General features: G+C 54.1%; 2 protein-coding genes across 2 annotated transcripts in view; both read right to left on the bottom strand.

Annotated features, from left to right (window-relative positions):
* The window catches only part of LOC308610107 (E3 ubiquitin ligase RNF157-like), a gene marked incomplete at both ends in the record, with an annotated part of 314,581 nt that overhangs the window by 2,876 nt on the left and 291,231 nt on the right, over positions 1-20,474 (bottom strand). Inside the window, 4 exon segments of the mRNA XM_081259359.1 lie at positions 3,034-3,144; positions 5,262-5,310; positions 6,199-6,270; positions 6,555-6,674. Coding sequence (XP_081115485.1) covers positions 3,034-3,144; positions 5,262-5,310; positions 6,199-6,270; positions 6,555-6,674 — 352 coding nt within the window.
* On the bottom strand, positions 10,100-13,052 carry LOC308610097 (forkhead box protein J1-like; the record flags this gene model as incomplete). Its single annotated transcript, XM_081259355.1, has 2 exons — positions 10,100-10,867; positions 12,555-13,052. The coding sequence occupies 2 exons, from the start codon at positions 13,050-13,052 to the stop codon at positions 10,100-10,102; spliced, it is 1,266 nt and encodes a 421-aa protein (XP_081115481.1).

Here is a 20,474-nt window from a genome sequence, read left to right as displayed (position 1 = left end):
TTTAGATTTCATCGGTATGCCCACTCCTGTCCAATGCCATCATTTAAAAACATCTGTATCGGGCTTCCCTGGTGGCGCAGTGGTTGAGAGTCTGCCTGCCGATGCAGAGGACACGGGTTCATGCCCCGGTCCGGGCAAATCCCAGATGCCATGGAGCGTCTGGGCCCGTGAGCCATGGCTGCTGAGCCTGCGCGTCCGGAGCCTGTGCTCCTCAATGGGAGAGGCCACAACAGTGAGAGGCACGCGTACCACAAAAAACAAAACAAAACAAAACAAAAACATTTGTATTTCCACTAATAAACTCAAATTATCTTTGCTTTTTCCCATCACACTCCCCAGAGCCTTTTCACAGAATTGTCACTGGTCCCCTGGCCACTATCCTGACGCCTGTGTGATACTCCATCAGGTTCCTTGGGGCCCCGTCTACCTAGCATGGCCTCACGCTTCTAATCGGCTCACCACCTACAATGGTCAACTCAGATTTCCTCCCTTTGAGAACCTTGCAGAACAATCTCAGAACATACCATCGCCCCCCCCCCACCTTGGTCTCAGGGCCAAAGAAGACCCAGAGGCTTCTTAGCGGAAGAGGTGCTGGAATGACACAGGTGCTTTCTCAACATCACTCCCACAAGGCTGATGAGAGCAGCGAGGATGGGGACCTGAGCCATCCTTGCCGCGAGCTGGGGCTCCTGGCAGAGCACCTGTGGGCCTGGGGAGGGTGGACCATGGGATGCTCCCCGGGCTCCCTCCTTGTGGGCACTCCGTGAGGGGAGTGGCATCCATGTGGGGAGGGAAACAGCGTGGAGAGGGAGACCAAGTGCCTGAGAAGCTGTCCTGACGGCCAAGCCAGCCTGAGGCACCTCAGTCATAGGATGGAACTTTGAACTTACAGCTGAGCGTGGTGAGGTCTGTTGATTCCACGGGACCTACCACAGTGGATGCTCCTGTCATTAACCTGACATTAACCCGACAGATGCTTCCAGAGAGTTCCCCAGCTCTTTACTACCTGTGTGACGCTAACAGCAGAACCCGAGAAACATTTTACCAAGAGAGCAGATGCACTTTCCTTCTCCCGTAAGAGCCCTTGAGACCTCGGGGTGAGGCTACGATGCGACCCTCAACTCCCTCTCCCGGCAGCCGCCACTGTCATTCGGTTTCATGTCTGGCCTGAACGGTGAAGCCAGTTTAATCTGAGAATGGCTGGCTCTCGAGATCACCATAAAGAAGCCCAGGCATTGTTTTCCTTCCAGGTCTCGCTCCCCTGCCGCAATCCCAGAGTGGAATAAAATCCACCAGCAGGTTGGCCGGAAGGAGTTAGGGAGAGGAGGAAGCACAAGGCCTGGGGTCAGTTTCCACCAGCATGGGTGGCTGAAAGAATTCCCAGGAGCTCTCTCTGCCCAACACGGGTGTTGGTGGGGAGCCACTGCAGGGAGGCAGGAGCCTAGATTCCTCTCTTGAAACCCAGTGAGCGGCTGGCCGGCACAGCTGCCACAGACTCAGGGCGGAGTGAGGGCAGAGATGGCATCTTCCCCAACTAGTGACCAAAACAAATCCTGCCTGTAACCTTTGCCACAGAAGCATCCCCGCTTTTGTGGAACAGGGATTAATCTAGTCTCACAAATATGTTTTTTCCTGGAAAATTTCAGCATATTAAATACAGGCTCTTGCCAGTTAGGACCGGAAGCCTCAGCGAGGGCCCCTAGGATGTGCGTGCGCCCAGCAAGCTTGGGGTTGGGTGTGGGTGAACATGAACTTTCACATGAGTCTGGATAACCTAAATGAGTTTCAAAATAAACAAACTGGACAGACAGACGTACATTTGGCAAAAAGACATGAGAAACAAATGGACAGGCAGAAGCCAGGTAAAGAGTAGGAAGGCAGGAAGTGAAGTGTACCCTGGACCTCAGCCACTCTGGCCCAGGCCTGGCTGGGTCAATGCTAAGTGGGAAGGGACCGGAGAGCCCCTGGGAAGGCCGTGGGAGGTGTCTCTGGGGATTATGGCTTCCTCCACCACAAGCCTTCATGGGGCCAGAGGGGTGAGGACCTGGGTCTTTTGCAATCTGATGGAGAGTGGCAACCACAGGAGTTTGTGTCCCTCCAGCACCTGTAACCACGTCGCCAAGAGAGTAAAGCACTGGACCCATGACGGGACGTGGCTGTCCTGAAGCTTAAGTATGTCCAGGGCATGTTTAAGAGATTACAAACCACGCAACATGAAGGCAGTCTCTGCTGTGAACCCAGGAGGGGCAATTTCGACCTAGTCCACCGGGCAAGATGTGGCTTTAGAGCCATGGTTGGTGAAGCCCTTGGTGAGCACGGAGCAGAGAGACATCAGTGCGCAGAGTGTGACTGACAGGTGGGCTCCTCCTGAGAACTCATCCCGGATTCAGTTTAGTGTCATGAGAAGGAATAAGGGGCACGTTGATGGCCCTGATGGAATTTATAGAGTTAGGGCTCCAGGGAGAAGAGTCACCCTCGACCCCTGATCGTTCCTTTGGGATCCAAATCTAGGGAGCACAAGGCAACTGGTGGTCGCCCAGGGCTCACTGGGTCACAGAGCTAGTCTATAAAATGCAGGCTTTGAAATTCCTCTCTGATCCTAACTAACCACTCTCCTCTGAGGGGCTACAGGTTCCCTTTTCAAGGGCTCAGGCTCTCTTTCCAAGACCTTATCACAGAGGCCGTGTCTGCCTTAAACTGCCTGTTGATGGAAACAAGACCAGGCCCCCTGCCATGGGATCTGCAAGATCATGATGGAGGGGGCACGGTCAGGCCAAATCGGAAGGCTTTGGGGGTATTTTTGCGCCTTTCTCCATGCCCAAATAGATTCGTTTAGAGCAGAGTCGCTCTTTGCCCAAGGACTCTCCCGAGGCCGCCTCACTTCCTTTCAGCAACTGGCTCCCAGCACCTTAGCAAAGCCCATGCCTTCTTGCAGGAACTGCAGGGCAGGAGATGGGTGTCCCAGGGTGAGAGCAGGGGTGTGAGCACGGGAGCGTCTCCCACCAAGTTCATGTTCAGCAGACTGCCACTCACCGGGTAAGCACACCACAGAGCACAGCTTATTGTCCAGTGCTTGCATGCTGGCAATGTCAAAGTCATTGTTATTGTCACACTCCATACCTAGAAATGCGAATGTCCTCTGGCCTGTAATGGAGTTAAGGCAGTTAGAGAGGGCCTGGCTGTGTTTTTCTCTGCTTTGCTGTCCTTAAAATAAAAATCTTAAGGATGGAGACAAAAAACATCAAATCATATGTTAAAAAAAAGACAATAATTAAGTGGGGAGAGTGGACAATAAAGGAAACTGTGTGGGTACATTTGTGTTCTCGATTTGTTCTGCTCTGTTTCCTTAACTGGCCCCTTTCCAGCCTTTGTTCCTGGGAAATCAGGCGCTGGGGAAGTCTGTGGGATTCGGACACACAGACCTGGGCCCACAGCAGAGCTAAGCCAGGCTGGAAGAGCTAGGAGAGCCACGGGGGAAGTGACCCCAGGCTCCGGCCTGTGTCTGTCGGTGCATGTGGGGTGTGTTTATGACCACAAGGCTCTGCGAAATGACTAATACATAAAATGGCAATTAAAGCTCTTTGGTCCCGTAATTTTGCACCTCAAATCAAAGAATTGCATCGCTTGCAAAATTATGATTTATTTTCTTTGAGACTTAATTTGCTATTCTGAGTATGTTTTAAGGGGCTGACCAGAAACCTACAGTCGTGTAAGATGGGAAGGGGACAGTTTTAGGTGTTATTTTTTCAAGCCCCCCACCCGTTTTTTTTTTTTTTTCCTTGGTGAAAGGCAGAGGAAGAAACATACATCTACTGTGTACAGCATGTCAGGTGGAAACCACATATGGAATGTCAGGCGGAAACCACGTACTGCCCTGTGCCTTTTAGAAGCAAATATTCTACTGGGGACGACAATCACAATGGAGAACTCGGAGCCTTGCACCCTGAAGACATCAACCGAGGGGAGGTAGCGCCCAACCCCGGCTTGGTTGGCGTGCGCGGGTGACAGAGGCACAGCCTGGGCGACCACCCCTCCTCCGGCACTAATTGGCCAGGAGAGAGTGGTCATGTGCACATGTGCACCCCCTGCACACCACACCACCCACCAAGCAACTGCCATGGCCAAAGCAGAAGCGAATAGCATGACATCTGCATCCAGGCTGGGATCCAGGTTTGCTCTAGAGGTTGCCCTTCTGTGGAGGCACCTCAGAGGAGCAGACGGAAGAGACACCGGGTCCTGGGACGCCTGGTCCTACAATTCCAGGTGGGATTCCCAGCTCCCCTAACCCCCCCACACCCGCCACTTCCTTGCTCTATATGTAGGTCCTTCCTTCGCTTCTCGGCTTACTAGAAACAAACTTCTTCCGACTGAAGATATGATTGACCTTATTTACAAAACAGAAATAGAGTCACAGGTGTAGAAAACAAACTTATGGTTATGGCGGGGGGCAAGGGAGGGGAGGGATAAATTGGGAGATTGGGATTGACATATACACACTACTATATATAAAATAGATAACTAATAAGGACCTGCTGTAGAGCACAGGGGACTCTACTCAGTACCCTGTAATAGCCTATATGGGAAAAGAATCTAAAAAAAGAGTGGATATATGTATATGTATAATTGACTCACGTGGCTTTACAGCAGAAACTAACACAACATTGTAAACCAACTCTTGGAATTAAAAAAAATATCTACTTGAGGCCTGAACGATGGTAAAGAGACTCGTTCCAATAGCCTACAAACACTAGTGCACGCTGAGCTGCTAACGTCTCTTCACCTCAACTTTGCTGTGCCGCCAGGGCTGTGATCCTTCTGCTACTGTAACACCAGCCGTGTTCTTCACTAAAGCAGGAAAACCTACTGCCTAACAGTTGGTTCTCCCAAGGGGAGGAAGCTGTTCTCCTGCTGCAGATGAACTTTGGGGCTGCTAGAGCAGTTCTGTGAGACTCAGCTGAGAAGCTGAAGCAGGAAGGAAGGTGATGGTAGTTGCCCAAGAAGCTTCAGGATCTACTCAACGTAGATGGAGAACTCCATGTATCTTCTGCAGCCTTGGCTCAGAGGCCCAGAAAGAGCCAGGAAGGCTGCTGAGGTCCTTAGATACCCTGCTTCGTTTGATATTCCATCAAGAAGACGACCTTTCCCCAAAGCCACACCCTTGAGCAGTGCCACCAAGTCACACCAGTGCCCCTTTCTCTACCCTTCAGAGAATACCCGGGAAAGAAATATAATAAAAGGGAGCAAAAGACCAGGTCTTTTACCATCTTCTTGTGTGGGTGATCCGGCCTCTTCTTCTAGAACATCATTTCCCTAGGACAGAAGGAAGGCACTGTGAGTCCATAAAGCAGTGAAATGAGTCTACTGATTGTCAGAAGACAGAACTAATCACCCTCATGGTATCCATATATTTCCTGTCCCTGTGAGATGGCTGGGAGGCCCAGCAGAGGCAGATTTTGCTTGGCGAGGCAGGATCGGCCCATAGGGACCAGGTCTGAGGCACGTTCCAGAGGCACCAGGTCTGAGGCACCTAACAGAGGGACCGTGGGACTGTCAGGAATAGCCTTGGTAATAGTTCAGCTCACACTGTTTCTCTCAGGTGGAAATAAAAGTTGTCAAATGAAAAAGCAAACCGTGAGATCATAAAACTTTCAGGAACCCTTTAGGATCCCCAGTCCCATCCAGATACTCCTTTGAGAACATCTGGCTCAAGAGAAAGTTGTAGAGTCCCCACTGGGAGCTGGGCATTCCATATACTTCAGGCACACCTCCGTCAGAGCACTTCTCACGCTGAGTTATAACTCTGATTCCTCCATCAGATGGAGCTGCGGAATGGGTGGGATGGGTGGATTGGGGGTGTGGGCAGGCAAAAGCCATGTCACTCAGTCTTTGTGTCCTCCAGTGCCAGGAAGATGTGAGATGCCTGTGCCAGGTAAATACTAAGTGAATTGGAGGACAAACACCTCTCAAGGGTCTCGCCTGGAAGACTTCCCTCTGGAACTCACCCCACGCCTATTACACTGAGACCAGCACCCTCTGCTAACCGGACAGTCCCTCTGCTCTGCACCCTGCCTCTAACAGATCCAAGAGCACCACCTTGGAAGGCTTCTTCCAGAAGAGCCCCCATCCTATTTGCATCCTGTGCCAGCGCCGGCAGTCCCTCTGACTGTGGAGGGGCACCAGCGTCCACCTTGCTCTTACCTCTGCATCCTGCTCTTCAGCGGTGGCGACGAGGCCCGCAAAGTTGCAGTCTGGAGACGCCGCTGGTGTCACCTGCAAAGGAGCAACAAAAGTCAAGGTGCAGATGCCACCGGCTCTCCTACCCAGCTCGCCCGGCAGCAAACCCAAACCAAGTCCTCAGGACAGAAGTGGTGCCACATGGAAGATCACATCTGAGGGAGTGTGATTCAACAACCCGGTACCGTGTTTTCCAGGGCTCCCCTCCCGAGCACTGGGGGGCTTTGCCGATCTCCCTGGCAGGCCCTGGACTGAGCTCCTTGGGACTCAAGTACACAGCAGAGCAGAGCGGGGAGGGCGATCCCATGCTCCTCTCTTACGTCTCCTTCTTCTGAGGGGGTCCTGCTGGCGGCCCGGGGGCAGGGGACAGCCTCCCCGTCCTCTTCCGTGCCAGGGGCGATGTAGGAGCCGGACATGGAGGAGACGGTGTCGGTGCTGATCTGGGAGGACATCATGGACATGACCTTCCTTCTTCACGTCTGGGTCCCCAGTATGTTGAGGGGGGCAGAGGCGGGGAGAAGACTGTTTCCTGCCCTCAGCTCAGCTCTTCAGGAGGCCTGGCGCATTTACTTCAGGCCAGCATGGAATCCCATCGCGGGGGCCTTCCCGTCACTGGAGCTGGGGGTGGCCTGTCCCGTGGGCAGACGGCGAGGGTCCCCAAAGACTGAGTTCCTGAACATTGCCCCTCATCCCTTTCCTGGCTGGCGATACATGGGGGAGGGAGGATTGGGAAGAGGTGGAAAGTGAGGAGACAGAAAGCTGGCTTCTTGCTTTGGGAAGGGACTGTACCACACCTGAGGGTGAAGTGGCTGAAGGGCTTCTCACCTCAAAAGTGGAGATCAAAGGAAATGCGAAACCTGCGCAGAGAGCTTGAGTCATGGGCTCAAAGCCACACAGGGCAAAAGAGAAAGGACAGCTCAGTGCAACATGGGGTCCTGGATTGGGATGCTGGAATGGAGAGGAGCATTACTGGGGTGATCTGCAAGACGTGAAGGGGGTCTGCGGTTACATGGGATTACCAGGTCAGTGTTCATTTCCTGATTGTGTTGGTGGTACTGGGATTAAGGAGGCGTGTCCTTGTTCTAAGGAAACACACACTAAAGTATCTAGTGCTAATGGGGCAGCCTGTCTGCAACTTACTGTTAAGGGCGCAAAGTATATATTGACTGGGATTACATTGAATCTCTAAATAAATACGGAGTCACTGAACGTTTTTTGAAAAAGCCACCCAGCCAAGGGCCGGGGCAGGGATGAATAGGAGGGACAGGATCCACTCACGCTTCCCGCCCCCTCCACCGCCAACCCCCAAACGCTGCCTGCTGAAAGGGTGTGTGAAGCCCTGTGTTCTGGCCGCTTCGGAGCCCCCTCTTAGCTTTGGCTGCTCGTTGGCAGCATCCATGGACCCTTAAAAGTGCCAGTGTTTGGGTCCCAGCCCCAGAGACACTAGTCCCAAGCATAGGGATTTTCAGGAGCTCCTGGGGATTCTTCCTGGCAGCCAGAAGCTTCTTCAGCCTCTCCTTACCTGGCAGGCAGTTCTGCCAGCCCCTGACCTTGCCCCTCTTCCCCCAGCATGGGCCCAGGCAACGGGTGAGGAGGGGGGACAGTGAAGGGCCCCACCTGTCAATCCAGGGTGTACCCCTTTTGGCGGGGGCTGGAGGCTGAGCCTGGGGACCAGTGGAGAGGCTGGAGCCCCCATGTTCCCCCAGTGCTGGGGAGCGTGGGCAGGAAGGCCGGAGGGTGGTGGGGAGAGGGAGGGAGTCGTTGCTTAGGGGGTGAAGGGAGTCTCAGAGGGAGGTTGGGGCAGCCTCCTCAGCAAGCGGTGGGAAGGCGATGGGCTGCCTCCTGAGCTCTGTAAGGCCCCAACCCGGCTGGCCCTGCAGTGTGTGCACCCTTCTGAAATATTTGGAATAATTAGCAAGGGAAAGCAGCAAGTTGGCGGGGGAATGCCAGGTTGTCCTGGAGCCAGCCTCGAATGCAAGGAAAGAAAGGGGCTTCAGGAGAAAGGGGCCCGTGGAGGCTGGGCAGGATTGTGTAGGACAGTGCCCATTTGTGTGTGTGTGAGTGTGTGTGTGTGTGTGTGTGTCTGTGCGCACGTGCACGTGAGTGCTGGGGGAAGGGGCTGTGCACCACAAGGGTGTGCTGGTGGGGCCAGGTGCGGGCTCGGGGGAGAGATGGGTTCCAGGCAAAGCTGGGGTGAGGGGGTTGAAAGGTGCCTGCTGAGTGTCACATATTTGCTGTGCCTCAGTTTCCCCATCAGAACTCTAGTACGTTGATTCCTCACAGGCTGGAGCTGTAGGGCCTAGGCACTCCGTCTTCCGTCTGCCCTGATGGCCTCCCTCAGCCCCAACCTGCATTGGAGGGAAGGCCCTGGGTGGGGTGTATGAACCCCAGGGTGGCAAGTGGGGCCCCAGGGGCTGGGGCCCTCTGACGTCACACCCTGTCCCTTCAGGAAGGGACCAAGGGAGGGAGGAGCTGGAGACAGGACCAGGCGAGGACCGCAGGTGAGTGTGGGCAGGCCCTCAACTTGGGCGAGGTGGGGAATGTGAGCCGAGCCCTGGGCAAGAACGGCCTTTGTGAGTGAGTCCCCAGGGCCAGGGAGGGGGCTGTGCCTCCTTTGCCGCCTGCTCCTCGGGGCTGTGGGTACAGTCTCCCCATTGCACATATAGAGGTGCCGAGGCCCTGGCTGCAGGGGACCCCCGAGGGCCGCCTCTCAGCCCCTTTCTCTCTGGGGACCCAGAGATCATGAGGAGTGCATCAGGGGACACTCTGCAGGCCTTTGGTGCCCGCCATCTTGCTCCCAGCCATTCCCCCTTGGGCCGTGGCCTCCCCAAAACTGGCCCATGCTTTTCCCCAGAGAAAGTTGCAAGCAGGTCCATTTTGAGACTTTTTAAAACTTTATTTTTAAAAATGTTTTTATTGTAAATAACTTTCTATGAAAAAGGTTAAAATGCCCGATGGGTTAGGAGAGTGGATGTGGGATGCAGCCCAGGGCGTTTATGGTGGAGCAAGACACTCCCCTGCAGGAGTGCAAGCAAGGGCACGGGGCCATCCCCCCATTCCTGATCCCAGTAGTTCTAGCAAGCACTGCGTCCCTCCCACTTAAGCCTCAGCAATAGCTACACTCACTACATTAGTCTGTCTGTCCCCTTTCCCTCTGCAGCTTGGCTGCCCCAGCCCCTAACCCCCAGATCCCCATCTCCCCGCTGCTCTCAGCCTCAAGTTGGGCTCAAAGATTAGGGACACATGCCCTCTGCCCCACCTCTAGGGATGAAGCCAGAAGATCCCAGAGGCCTTAGAAAATCTCCTGGATCCACCCAGCACCCCGGCCTCCTTTCTGTCTCCTCTCTCTTCCCCCCTCCGCCTTGCTCCTCCTCACAGACTGCCGGGAGAGGCCTCTTGGGTGTTAATTTGCAGTCACCTAATCAGCATTTGTTGTACCTGGGAACTTGCTCTGGATAGAGACCTGGGGAGGAGAGCAGGAGAGAGAGAAGCTTTGAAGCTAAGGTGTTCTGGGGCGGGCCCTGTACTGATGTTTCCAGCTTGGCCAGGGCCCCTCCAAGCTGCAGCTCTCATAGTGCAGGGCCCTTAGCGTGTCTCTGGGGCAGGGAAGAAGTGGATCAATGAAACACTGTGTGTATGGGGGGCTGGGGAGCGGAGGCAGCAATTTTGGTCCTGGGCCCCAATTCTCAGCCTGCTGGACTAGAATCTGAGGATGGCCTGGGCTGGGGGCCGTGTGGCCTGGTGGGTTGACCTGGCCCAGCCCCTGCCTGGGTGGTAGGGTGTCCATGGGCCTGCACTGGCGGGGAGGGGGGCAGTCTGGGCCCAGACTTCGGTGCTGTCTGGAGGTGGGGCAGGGCCTGGCTTCTTACAAGAAGGCGGCCAGGCTGGCCCAGTCATGCAGGTCAGAGGCCAGTGTGGCATCCCCGGCCTCAAAGAGGGGCTCGGGGGGCAGGGAGCTACGGGTGCTCTCATCCCAGGGGTGCTCCAGGAAGGATGGGGCCAGGAAGGTCTCATCAAAGTCCAGGCTTTCGGTAGCCTGCTCCACTGGAGGCCCCAAGGTAACAGGGCAGTCGATGTGGTGGCCATGGATGGTGAGGTCCACGTCCCCGTGTGAGGCAGGGCTCAGCGGCGGGATCAGCTCCGAGGTCTCCAGCGTGCCCAGCTCCCCGTCCAGCGTGCCAGCGTCCAAGATGGCCTCCCAGTCAAAGTTGCCCTTGAGGGGTTCCAGCTCAGCCTGCTCCTCCTGGGTCAGCAGCAGGGGGCTGGAGGGCCGCGGGACCTTGGCCTCCTGCTTGGGCAGCGGCTGTTGACGCTTACGCCCCAGCCTGCCCTCGCCTGCACCCCAGCCCGCCTCCCCAGTGGCCTCCTCGAACTCCCGCAGCAGCTGCTGGGCCTCGGCGCTCACGGTCAGTGGCCCGGCCCATGGGGCGGCGCTGGGCTCTGGCGCGGCCTGGCGGGCAAAGGCCTGGTGGATGTGGACTGGGGGCAGCCGCCGCTTCTTCAAGGCCCCACTCAGCAGCCGCTCGGCGTACTGGGGGTCGATGCGCCAGAAGCCCCCCTTGCCTGGCTCGTCCTTCTCCCGAGGCACCTTGATGAAGCCCTTCTTCAGGGACAGGTTGTGGCGGATGGAGTTCTGGACACAGGGAGATAGGAGAGAAGGAAGACAGCTGGGAGAGTGGGTGGGGTCAGTGATGGGGGGCTCCTAGCGCCACTGCCAGTCCCACCACCACCTTCTCTCCGATGGGGGCAGGGGAGACAGAAGCGCTGCTCTGAGCGGGAGGCTCTGGGACACCAGCCACGGGGCACCAGGAGCTGGGAGTGCTGTCGGGGGCTTTTGTTCCCATTTGCCAGGACATCTGCCTGCTCAGTCATCTGAGCCCTGAGCCGCAGGGTGGCTCTCAGTGCCAGCCTGTCCTGCCCTCCCTCCCTTACCCCGCTGCTTGCGGCCTCTGGTGAAAGGCCTTGGCTCCCCCAGGTCCTGGACAGCCATCTCCCTCTGCCTGGGCCTGGCTGGCCTTCTCTGTTTGTGAAATGAGTGAGTGGGTGTGAGGGTGTGTGTGTGTGGTGGGGGATGAAGTGTGGGAGGATCTGATGACTTTCCTTGTTTGTAGAGCCGCCTGCTGGCCTGGGCCCTCACCCACCATGTCCCCCTCCTCCCACCCCAGGCTCTGAGGCCTCAGTTGATTATTACCCAGCCAAGAGCATAGCGCTCATTCCTGGGGGCTCTCAGGCTTGGGGTAGGGTGGGGGGTGGTGGAGGGTCTCTGCTTTCTCACCAAGGTTACAAATGGTACCTGCCCCGGTGTCAGGGCCCAAGCAAACGTGGAATAGCTGTGATCACAGGAACTCTGATCCTGTGACCTGTGCCACAGGGAAGGATCTGTGCATCCTCAGGGTCTCTGTCCCCAAGTAGCCCCTGATCCTGATGGTCGAAGAGGCTGAGGGCAGTGTGTGCCCAGCCTGAATCACCATCCTGCCTTGTTCACGCCTGGGTGCACAGTCCAAACCACGCTGGGGCACAGGGGTCTGGGGCCTGGTGGGTGGGGCCGGCAGGTGAGTAGTGCGCCCTGGCAAGACTGGGAGGTTTACATGGTGGTCTGGGCCCCTTGGCTGCTCTGTGCCAGGTTCCGGAGACTTGGAACATGAAGCCAGTGTGGGAGGAAAGAGCCCCTGTGGAAAGCACGTGGCTGAGATAATTGTCCCCGCAGGGAGGTTGATGAGAAGAGGGGGAGGAGTGTAGGCAGGAAACTAGGGAGGGCTTGGGGTGGGGGCTGGCACAGCAGCTTTCGGAAGGCCCCGTAGCCCTTCCACTGGGACACAGATGGCCACCACACCCTGCAGCACACCCCTCTCCCCTCCCAGAGCCCCTCCAGCCAACTGAAAGCAGGCGGGATGCAGAGCCGGGCAGCAACCATGCTCTGCCTCCAGTCAGGCCCTGACAAACTGACCTTTAGGAGGGTAGTGTGTAGGAATTGCAGGACTTGGGACACAAATGTGTCCCTCAGTCCATCAACCTACCCTGGGGGGCTGTGTCCACGCATAGTTCAGCCCTGGTCTTTGGGCTGAGCCTGCCGGATGAGGGACAAGTTCTTTCCACTTGAACCTCTATGTCGGCACCCCTGCAGCCCTCTGAACATCCTCCCTCCTCCGTCTCTGAAGTCAAAGGGGCAGCAGTCCAAGCACTGGGCTCCCTTGAGGTCCTTCCTGGACGGCCTTCCTCTCTCGGGGCCCTGGCCGTACCGCGCCTACTTGGCCTGCGGATCTGGGATGTGAGTCCAGTGCGCGCGGGCATGGGCAGGGAGGGAGGGAGTGCCTCCCTACCTGCCAGGTGGGATCAGCGTGGCGGAAGTAAGAGAAGTTGTCCGTGATCCACTTGTAGATGGCCGACAGGGTGATCTTGGTGGCCTTGCTGGCCTGCATGGCCATGCAGATGAGCGTGGCATACGAGTAGGGCGGCTTCACGTGCGGGTTGGTGGCGTAGTCCACGTCGTCGGGAGGCGAGGCCTGCAGCCCCGAGGGGGCGCTCCGCGGCGTGCACAAGGACGTGGGCTTGCCGGGTGTGTGCGGCTGCCCCAGGCAGGCGGGGTCCGCCGCCAGGGGAGACCCCGGCTCGGCCGAGCCTGACAGCTCGTGGTAGCCGTGAGGGTCGGTGTCCCCTGAAGGCAGGGCGGGGACCTTGGCTTTGAGAATGGAGAATTCCTGCAGCCACTGCAGGCTGGTCAGGCTGTCATTCAGGGCATTGGACTCCTCCAGGCCGCCTTCCGGTCCGGCCTCCTCCGCTGCCCCTGCTCCCGAGACGCGTAGCCAGCTCTCCGCCATATCTGCGGGCACTCTCCGAGGGGGCTGTCAACATCCACGAGCCGAGCCGAGGGTGACCGCCGAGCTCTCCGGCCCGCTGACTCCCGCGGCTTCAGTTACGCAGCCTCCCAGAAGCGGGCTTCCATCCCGCGATCTGGGGGTAGCCTCCTCCAAAGGGAATGTGGTGCCTGCGGGGACCAGAGCGGGAACTGAGCCCTCTTTCCCCACCCCCGAGGGGAGAGTGTGGGCGAGGGGGGAGGCTCTTACTAAAATCCTTCCTGCAGCTGGGGAGGATCTTTTACTGCCGAGGTCTGGGAAACAGAAGGTGTGCCCGGGGGTCCGACCCACACGGGGTTCGCCTCGCTCTTTTCCTCTTGGATCTTTTAGAGGAGACTTAATTAGCCAAACGAGGGAATAGTGTAGGGGCATGCGAGGCCACCCCTTTCTCCCTCAAAGCGGGGAATTAACCCCCCTCTCTCCGTCCACAACCAATGGAAATGGGGCGAGAGAGTCCAGGAGGGCAGTACGACGGGTCGGGGGGCGGGGGAGGTCGTCTGATCTTTGAAAAGGGATATTAGGATGGGGATCAAGGGGAAGGAAGGAAACAATACAGAGAGTTATAAGGGGGCGGGAAGTGAGTGTCCCCCAAACGCCTCTGATGTCAGTCCCCGGGCCCACCACTTCCGTCGGGGACGGATGGGAGAGCGGGCTGGTACTGACGCCCTCCCTTCCCACGGCCTGCAGCCCTCCCCGTCCCTTACCTGGCTCAGAGCGCAGCCCGGGCCAAAGGAAGGTTCTCAAAGAAATTCCTCCCACCGCCCACCCTCACCGCGGCTCTCTGCTCCCAGCTCGAGGGCCCAGCCAGCAATCCTCGTCGCCACTCACGCCCGCCGGCGCCTCTCTGAAAGCCAGCGGCCAGGGACCGGCACTCAGTAGCCGCTCACAAGGCGTCTCCTGCTGCCGTGGCGACGCCCCGCCCATATAAACGGTTTCCGCTTCTGCCATTGGCCAGGGCATCTCCAAAGAGACCGCGGGCTCTTAACCGCTCTCTCACGCGGTAACTCTCTTCCAGCTCCCTCCTGCCGCCCTCTCCCGCGCGCGACCCAGTCCCCTACCCGCCATCGCGTCCCGGCTCCGCGCATTCCCGCCCGAGGGCCCCGCGCAGGGCTCGGAGAGGCGCGCGGCTCGGCGCTCCCGCAGAGGCCCCGGGGCCCTCAGCGAGCAGTTCGCCGCGGGAACCGTACTCCGCCCCACCCCCTTCCCATCTGGGCTGCTCAGAGGTGGCGACGGCTCCTGGGACGCAGCCCGTGGCGCGGGGGCCAGGGCTGGGTGCATGCTTGGGGCTTTCCTTTCCTCTCCTCTGGGCTGCGAGTGGCACTTCCTCACGTTTCTGCGGCCTGTCCCTGTCTCCCGACCGAGTGTCGTCTTGGTGCCCGCAAGCAGGTCTGACTCTCCGATGCCACCTGCCGCTCAGGTCCGCAGAAACCGCAGCCCCGGTCGCAGACACCCCAAGGCGGCTAGGGTAATCCAGTGTTTCCCGGTAAGCGCTCCCTCCCCGCCCCGTCCTCAGCAAGATTCCCAGAAGCTGACATTCCAGAGGCTTCTTCGCAAGTGCTCTCCCTCCTTTCCAGATAGCCGAGGAAACAGAGCCGGTGGGTGAAACCCAGGAAAGCCGTGGACTTGCCAAATTCTGTGACTGGGGTCATTTGCCCCATTAATTTCACCAGCCTTTAAGTGACGCACTAACGATGGACTGTGGTCCTTCCTCCTCCCCTCCCCCAGCCTCCCTCTAGTCACCAGCTTTCCTGCTCTTCAATTATTGAGGAGCAGCAGTTGGAAGTTCTCTGGTTGAAGGGGGTGGGTGGAGGTGAGGGCTCCTTATCAGGCCTCTGCGCAGAAGCTGTGCCCAGGGGATGGTACACCAGCTCCCACCCAGAAACATGTCTTTCCCTCTACCCCTTGCCCTCTCTCACTCCTCCATGTCCAGCTTGTCTTGAGTCAAAGTTTTTTTTTTTTCTTCCCAAGTATTTATTGTTTTTATTTTATTTTTATTTTTTATTAGTTTCTGCTTTATAACAAAGTGAATCAGTCATACATATACATCTGTTCCCACATCCCTTCCCTCATGCATCTCCCTCCCTCCCACCCTCCCCATCCCACCCCTCCAGGCGGTCACAAAGCACCGAGCTGATCTCCCTGTGTTCTGCGGCTGCTTCCCACTATCTATCTACCTTACGTTCCGTAGTGTATATATGTCCATGCCTCTCTTTCGCTTTGTCACAGCTTACCCTTCCCCCTCCCCATATCCTCAAGTCCATTCTCAAGTAGGTCTGTGACTTTATTCCTGTTTTACCCCTAGGTTCTTCATGACATTTTTTTTTAAATTCCATATATATGTGTTAGCATATGGTATTTGTCGTTCTCTTTCTGACTTACTTCACTCTGTATGACAGACTCTAGGTCTATCCACCTCATTACAAATAGCTCAGTTTCCTTTCTTTTTATGGCTGAGTAATATTCCATTGTATATATGTGCCACATCTTCTTTATCCATTCACCCGATGATGGACACTTAGGTTGTTTCCATCTCCGGGCTATTGTGAATAGAGCTGCAATGAACATTTTGGTACATGCCTCTTATTGAAGTATGGTTTTCTCAGGGTATATGCCTAGTAGTGGGATTGCTGGGCCATATGGTAGTTCTATTTTTAGTCTCTTAAGGAACCTCCATACTGTTCTCCATAGTGGCTGTACCAATTCACATTCCCACCAGCAGTGCAAGAGTGTTCCCTTTTCTCCACACCCTCTCCAGCATTTATTGTTTCTAGATTTCTTGATGATGGCCATTCTGACTGGTGTGAGATGATATCTCATTGTAGTTTTGATTTGCATTTCTCTAATGATTAATGATGTTGAGCATTCTTTCATGTGTTTGTTGGCAGTCTGTATATCTTCTTTGGAGAAATGCCTATTTAAGTCTTCTGCCCATTTTTGGATTGGGTTGTTTGTTTTTTTGGCTCTTGAGCTGCATGAGCTGTTTTTAAATTTTGGAGATTAATCCTTTGTCAGTTGCTTCATTTGCAAATATTTTCTCCCATTCTGAGGGTTGTCTTTTGGTCTTGTTTATGGTGTCCTTTGCTGTGCAAAAGCTTTGAAGTTTCATTAGGTCCCATTTGTTTATCTTTGTTTTTATTTCCATTTCTCTAGGAGGTGGGTCCAAAAGGATCTTGCTGGGATCTATGTCCTAGAGTGTTCTGCCTATGTTTTCCTCTAAGACTTTGATAGTTTCTGGCCTTACATTTAGGTCTTTAATCCATTTTGAGCTTATTTTTGTGTATGGTGTTAGGGAATGATCTAATCTCATACTTTTACAGGTCCCTGTCCAGTTTTCCCAGCACCACTTATTGAAGAGGCTGTCCTTTCTCCACTGTACATTCGTGCCTCCTTGATCAAAGATAAGTTGACCATATGTGCGTGGGTTTATCTCTGGGTTTTCTATCCTGTTCCATTGATCTATCTTTCTGTTTTTGTGCCCGTAAAACACTGTCTTGATTATTGTAGCTTTGTAGTGTAGTCTGAAGTCAGGGAGCCTGATTCCTCCAGCTCCGTTTTTCATTCTCAAGATTGCTTTGGCTATTCGGAGTCTTTTGTTTTTCCAAACAAAGTTTGAAATGTTTTGTTCCAGTTCTGTGAAAAATGCCAGTGGTAGTTTGATAGGGATTGTATTGAACCTGTAGATTGCTTTGGGTAGTAGAGTCATTTTCACAGTATCGATTCTTCCAATCCAGGAGCATGGTATATCTCTCCATCTATTTGTATCATCTTTCATTTCTTTCATCAGTGTCTTATAATTTTCTGCATACAGGTCTTTTGTCTCCTTAGGTAGGTTTATTCCTAGGTATTTTATTCTTTTTGTTGCAATGGTAAATGGGAGTGTTTTCTTGATTTCACTTTCAGATTCTTCATCATTAGTGTACAGGAATGCCAGAGATTTCTGTGCATTAATTTTGTATCCTGCTACTTTACCAAATTCATTGATTAGCTCTAGTAGTTTTCTGGTAGCATCTTTAGGATTCTCTATGTATAGTATCATGTCATCTGCAAACAGTGACAGCTTTACTTCTTCTTTTCCAATTTGGATTCCTTTTATTTCCTTTTCTTCTCTGATTGCTGTTGGTAAAACTTCCAAAACTAAGTTGAATAAGTGTGGTGAGAGTGGGCCACGTTGTCTTATTCCTGATCTTAGTGGAAATGGTCTCAGCTTTTCACCATTGAGGACAATGTTGGCTGTGGGTTTGTCATATATGGCCTTTATTATCTTGTGGAAAGTTCCCTGTATGCCTACTTTCTGCAGGGTTTTTTATCATAAATGGCTGTTGAATTTTGTCGAAAGCTTTCTCTGCATCTATTGAGATGATCATATGGTTTTTCTCCTTCAATTTGTTAATATGGTGTATCACATTGATTGATTTGCGTATATTGAAGAATCCTTGCATTCCTGGAATAAACCCCACTTGATCATGGTGTTTGATCCTTTTAATGTGCTGTTGGATTCTGTTTGCTAGTATTTTGTTGAGGATTTTTACATCTATGTTCATCAGTGACATTGGCCTGTAGTTTTCTTTCTTTGTGACATCCTTGCCTGGTTTTGGTATCAAGGTGATGGTGGCCTCGTAGAATGAGTTTGGGAGTGCTCCTCCCTCTGCTATATTTTGGAAGAGTTTGAGAAGGATAGGTGTTAGCTCTTCTCTAAATGTCTGATAGAATTCGCCTGTGAAGCCATCTGGTCCTGGGCTTCTTCTGTTTGTTGGAAGATTTTTAATCACAGTTTCCATTTCAGTGCTTGTGATTGGTCTATTCATATTTTCTATTCCTTCCTGATTCAGTCTTGGCAGGTTGTGCATTTCTAAGAATTTGTCCATTTCTTCCAGGTTGTCCATTTTATTGGCATAGAGTTTCTTGTAGTAATCTCTCATGATCTTGTATATTTCTGCTGTGTGAGTTGTAATTGAGTCAAAGTATTAAAAGCGTGCTGGAGAAAGTCGGACAGAAACTTTCACAAATAAGCCAACTGCGCAATTAATAGCTCTCCTTCCCTTGTGAACAGTTTTATTCATTTTTAAGAATCATGCAGCAGTCCATAAATATTGCATCCTTGACGTCCCCACTGTAGTGTGCCCATGAGTGTACTCCAGGGAGTGAGGGGTACACAGCTGGCACAACAGTACACACATACTTACACACAGTAGGTGTGCAGATCCTAAAGCAAAGTGAGCAAGCAGCATGCCAATGTCAGGTGAACAGGACACAAACTCTCCCCAGGTGAGATGGCTTAACGTGTGTGGATCCGTGCCCAGGAGATGCCCCAGCGTGGGCATGACCTCTGGTGGGATGGGACTGGGGAGGAGAAGGAAAAAGGGCTCTGTGAGAAGGCTGGGATCACCACACCACCCGGAAGTGAGCTCATAGGTGAGCTCCGACCTGAGTGTGGCAGGAAGGAGCCCCAGGCCTCTGGTTAGTCTGTGTCCTTGTGTGAGAAACCAGGCCCCGTCATATTCTCTGTGGGTCAACTGCTAACAACATGACCATCTCCAGATGATGACTGGGGCGGCTGTCCTGTTCCCCGACCAGGCTCTGTGCCCTGTTCCCTGATCCCAGCCCTTTTGGATGGGATATTTCTGCTCGCCAAAGAGCTAAATGAGGGCAAAGAGGTGAGGGGATGGGGGAGAGAGCAGGAACTGTCTGAGAAACAGGAGTGAAGGGCCACTTCTCACCCGGGTATGTCTTGGTTATGGAACCAAGGCCTTGAGGAATGTCTCTGAGCCTCTTCCTGGGAGAAGACTGACCCTCCAGAAAGGGTGAAGACAATGGCTTCCTCTTAGGGTTCCTGGCCACTGTGGCAACTGTTTACCTGCATCTCCTTCATCTCAGGTAACACCACACTCTGAATACTACCTGCCGGGCGAGGAGGTGGATCTGTATACCACCACCCCAGGCTAAGGGAGCGCCCCCTTCCCTAGTGCTTCTGGGACTCAGACTTCAAGGAGATCAGGAAGTGTGGTTATTGCTGGAATCATCAATATGAAAGGGGCTGTAAGAATGTTTCGGGGAAAGGAAGGACATTAAATGGGGCCTGAAACAGCAGAGCCCACTGCAGGATTTCAGAGCGGGTGGACACGGGAACTCAAGGCAGAAGCTGAGATTCAGGCTTGGCTCATGTAGTGTCTGTCAGGACCACAGGCCTCCCCCTGCCCACCCCCAGGGCAGGATGTGAACCACAACCACCAGGCAGTGAGGGTCACCACGCACCTGGTGGCGCAAAGCAGCCACACAGGAGGTGCAAAACATTCCCTGGCACTGGGCTCTCTTTGAGGCCTTGGGAAGGACCCTGAAAAGCTCTTGTAGGGCAACAATTCCAACTACTAATTCAGGCCATCATGGTGGGCATAGCCTAGGGCTCTGTCACATCTCAGCCTCACAAAATGTTGGATCCCACTTTGCTTCTCAATCTCATGCTCCACTAAATAACCACCTCTTCCAAAAGCCAGCAGACAATGCATCTATCAGAGAGCTATGAGGAATCCATTGATAACACTAGTGTTGAGGGACGAAGAGCCAACAGCTTACGGTCTTGCTGTTTCAGGCTGTTATTTCTATGCCCTACACCAGAGTGAGGTGGGGTGCACATGTGATTTGAACAATATCTCTAAATCTCTGATGAGCCTATGGAAGGCAGTACCTCCGGCTCCCCCCATCAGGCTCAGCTGATCTGGAGGACAGGGGAGGAAAACCGGTGGGGTGGGGAGCCTTCCAGACCACCACTGACCCCAGCTCAGCCCTTCCCCCAACCTCCTTTGGGGTTCCTGGGCACCAAATGAGAACCACCGGTCCACCCCTCTCTCAGCTTCTTTCTTCAACTCTTTCAGAAAAGCGGGGTGGAGACGGGGGCAGCAGGGATAAGAATGCCACCTGACAGGGCGGTAGTGATGAAACGTGATAATATACGACAGTCCCTAACAAGTGCCTGGTACATAGAGGGGGTCAAAAATGCCTTTGCAGTGTCACCTTAGGATGGAGCCCCAGGCCTTCCTGAGTGCACCTGATCATAAAGAAGTCCCCGGTAGGTCATCATTTAACTGAGGGGTTCTCAGATTCAAGGCCTCCTTCCTAAGCAGACACACGAGGCATAGCCTCTGCTACCAGAAGCAAGAACTGTTTTCCCAACCAACCTTCTGGTGGTTGCCACTGCTTCTTGTCCTTGAGAGAGGAGCTCCTAATGCATTTTGAGGGAAACCCCACTTACAGTGCAATATGGCTTTCCCTTCTCACAGGAGTCATCCCCCAACGCCACCCCAAACTGCAGGTCTCAGATTGGTCATGATGTCCCAGGGACTAGAAAATGCCAGATGGGTGTTTGTAATGAAGTCACCCAAACTCTTGAGT

The sequence above is a fragment of the Mesoplodon bidens genome, assembly GCF_964165515.1.
Source record: "Mesoplodon bidens genome assembly, contig: HAP1_SCAFFOLD_150, whole genome shotgun sequence".
NCBI lineage: Eukaryota > Metazoa > Chordata > Mammalia > Artiodactyla > Ziphiidae > Mesoplodon > Mesoplodon bidens.
This window is presented reverse-complemented; position numbering and strand designations above follow the sequence as displayed.